This window comes from Setaria italica, chromosome V, assembly GCF_000263155.2.
Source record: "Setaria italica strain Yugu1 chromosome V, Setaria_italica_v2.0, whole genome shotgun sequence".
NCBI classification, from domain to species: domain Eukaryota; kingdom Viridiplantae; phylum Streptophyta; class Magnoliopsida; order Poales; family Poaceae; genus Setaria; species Setaria italica.
In genome coordinates, this window is record NC_028454.1 from 26,176,502 (window position 1) to 26,180,089 (window position 3,588).

Here is a 3,588-nt window from a genome sequence, read left to right on the forward strand (position 1 = left end):
TTTTCTATTTTTTTATTCTATATTAGTATTTCGTATTTGTTTCCTTTATGTATAAATATATATAAAGTTATATTTGATTCATAATATTACATTTGAGATAATATTATAAATAGACATCTTGTGCATACACATATATGAATAATATTACATTGCATCAACATTCAAAGTTCAATATATATAACATATAATATGCATATAAATAAAAAATTTCTCCATTGTAGTTTATTCTAAAAATCACAAATTACTCTAGCTCTAAAGCATAAAATTTAGTATACTAACCATGTAACAAGGGAGGATGAAGCTTCTAACCTTTAAAGTATTTGAATGAGTGAAATCCCCAAGAAATGGTCAAAAATCAAGTAGCACCTCCCCTAGGTCCCCATGGAATGGATGAAGCCCGAGCTGGGTGGGTGGCTCGGGCAGGAGAAAGAATAAATGGTGCTATTTAGTACCGGGTGAAGCCTCCACCTAGTACTAAAGGCCCTTAAGCACATTAGTACCGGTTGGAGGCTTCAACCGCTACTAATATGCAATCTCTAGTACCGGGTGAAACCTCCACCCGGTACTAAAAGGGTTCGCGGGGGCCTCGTCGGGGACTGATCGTTAGGTCCGGTACTAATGCTCACATTAGTACGAGGCAAAAACAAATTGGTACTAAGGGTTAGGACCAATGCTCAATTTTCCAACAGTACTATTAGCCTTTCTTATTTATCGAGTTTGGCTCGGGCATCGATGGTGGGTGTAAATGATCGATTCGTTAACTAAGCCAGAAGATATTATGATGATATTTGTTGGATGGTTTGAAAGTTATATAAACACTTGTTGTGGGACAAGTTTTGAAGGCTAAACGAACAATCTTTTTTGGACGGAGGGAGTATTATGCATGCATGCTTAATTTACTATTTGAAATGCTTGCGCTAGTTATGACTTATGATCCTATTAGAACAGTTAACCTTGATATTGATGCATGTTACCTTGGTAAGGATGCTCCTTCTGAAAAACATTCGGTTCCCAAGCGTAAATAGATTGGGAGGAGCCAGGACTAAGTCAATTTAGACCATATGATGTTTCACAGTGTGACCCATAGATCGACAGAGTAGAAGAGACACAAAGCACATGTGAAGATTTTGTTATTCCGGTGATTAGGATATTTACATTAGGGGGATCCCCATGGATTTATATACTAGGATACTCGCTCTCTCGTAGAGAGCAGTACTTGCTAAGTAGCTCACACCAAGTAGGAATATGACTGAACGAACAGCTTCCCAAGTACCGGGGTTTTATTTCTTAGTTTCATAGAGAGTAGACACCAAGTAACAAGATGGTAGTGCATCCTCCTCCAGGATGCAGTGTTGTCGCTTCAGTTCAGGCCCTGGATGGAAGCGCGCAGTTTCCAATCCCTGTCCACAGGGGGAGGAACAAATTAACATCTCTCTTAAACAAGAATCAAGTATATGTACATATAACTGAGATGTAGGCGGACAGGAGGAGGCGTTCGATGAGCGTATGATTAACTCACTTGGCTCCTCGTAGACGACGGAGGCGGCGCCGGCGAAGTCGCACGTGCCGCTGGCCCTATGCTTACGCTGGTAATAGCTGTTGAACGCGTGCGAGGCGTGCGCAACCTTGGTGTTGGGCTCGAAGCATGCCGCGCCGGGCTGGGTGTCGCTGCAGTCCGCGCCGTTGCTGCACGCCCAATTCAGCGCCGCCTGCAGCCGCCCGTCCCCGACTGCCGCGTTCGCCACGCACCAGCTTGCCTTTGCACTGCACATGCCTGTCTCAGGAAAAAGAGGGGAACAAAGATATATACCCAGTGAGATCACTAGCTACTGATTGGATATCTACAAGAAAGGGAACTCACTTGGCTCCTGGTAGACGACGGAGGCGGCGCCGGCGAAGTCACACGACCCGCTGGCCTTGTTGTTACGCTGGTAGTAGCTGTTGAACGCATACGAGGCATGTGCGAGCTTGGTGTCGGGCTCGAAGCACGACGCGCCGGGCTGGATGGCGCCGCAGTCCGCGCCGTGGCTGCACGCCCAGTCCAGCGCCGCCTGCAGCCGCGAGTCCCCCACGGCCGCATTCGCCACGCACCAGCTCGCCGTCTGTCCTCCTGGTGGCGCGCCGCTGCCTTGGAAGCTGAACGCGTACACCTTCTGCATGTTGGGGTAGAACAGCCCAAAGTTCTGCTCGATGTCGTCCGGCCCGTCGCCCTTTTGGTTCTCGTTGAAGAGAGCGAAGATGTACACGTCCAATGGCGCGTTGGGGCGGAGAGGGGTGCCCGTGTTGCCGGTCAGCACGCGGTTGATGAGGTTATTGACGTACGCTTGCGCGTTGGCTATCGTGAACACCCCGTCGCCGTCGTCCTCCAAACGCCTCCCGCCGCGGTGTCCGCCGCCGTGATGGGGTTTTCCGTGCGGCGGCCAATTGGTCTCCGTGAGAGATAAGCTCACGCCGGGGACCAAATCGTCCATCGCAGAGTGCGCGGCGTCGCGCTCGGCGTCGAGGAGGTTGTAGTACTTGAGGCTGGTGTCGTCGTCGGGGACGCCGGGATTGGAGTTGCCCAGGGCGTAGTCCAGGTTGATGTCGTGTGGTTGGTTGTAGTACGCCCAGAACGGGTACATGTTCATGGTGAGGTAGGAGCCGGTTCTCTTCAGGAACTGGAGCATGGGCTTCATCACCGGCTCCGCGATTTCGTCCTTGAACCTGCCCCGGGACGGCGGGAACGTGTTCTCGACCGCGGTGAACGCGATCGGCGTGGACACCTTCACGGCGTCGGCGAGGCCCAGCTGCGCCAACGCCGCCTGGACGTTGGTCATGGCCGGGACGAGCTGCCTCGTCAGGTCCGGCCTCGAGTCGAACACCTCGTTGCCCACGGCGACGCCGTGGATCTGCGTGGCGGGGTAGTAGGCCTTCACGTTGTCCCGCACCCACTGGAGCGCGTACGAGGGGTTCCTGGCCGCCTCCGCGATGTTCTCGTTTGGCACCATCACCATCACCTTTATCCCGGTGTTGGCCAGCGACCTCAGCACCTCCTGTTTGGCGTCGTATATCCTGACCATGGTGATGCCGTTGTCCTTGAGCAGCTGCGTCACCTTCGCCGGGTCCGGCAGGTCGTTCGCCACCCTCCCATAGCTCACGCCCACCTCGGACGCATCTGCAGTGTACAAGAAGCAGAAACATTATTAGTTGTCGCTTAATATCACCAACGTTAACAGCGGCAGTCTTTGTGCGCGGCATTATACCTGCACAGGAGGAGAGGAGCAGCGACGCCAATGCCGCGCCGAGGAGGACAACAAGGAAGCGAGCGAGCGCCATGACTGCTCAGGACCTTGGAGCGAGGCCGAGTGTGTGACGATGAACCACGGGATGCGTGGGAATTTATAGCCTAAGGTCAGTGCTGCATGCATGGTGGCGGGTCCCGTGGCGGCGGCTGCGGAGCAAGTGAGTGCTAACTTTTGTGTTCGGTACGCACTGCTCGGTGGCCTCATCCCGCCGGCGACAGCGGCAACCAACAGCTCGTCCATCAATGGTAAATTGGTAACTGCCTTCAAACCTGCTAGTAACTGCGTCAGTGCGTCACCAATCCTC

At 52.4% G+C, this 3,588-nt stretch overlaps 1 protein-coding gene across 1 annotated transcript; it reads right to left on the bottom strand.

Moving 5' to 3' along the window:
* Positions 1–1,102: 1,102 nt before the first annotated feature.
* LOC101763537 (glucan endo-1,3-beta-glucosidase 3) lies at positions 1,103–3,351 on the bottom strand. The gene is made up of 4 exons (XM_004968936.2): positions 3,243–3,351; positions 1,862–3,154; positions 1,520–1,774; positions 1,103–1,400 (listed from the first exon to the last, which is right to left on the bottom strand). Exons 1-4 carry the CDS (start codon positions 3,313–3,315, stop codon positions 1,366–1,368), a joined length of 1,656 nt encoding a protein of 551 aa, XP_004968993.1. The 5' UTR covers positions 3,316–3,351; the 3' UTR covers positions 1,103–1,365.
* Positions 3,352–3,588: the final 237 nt, after the last annotated feature.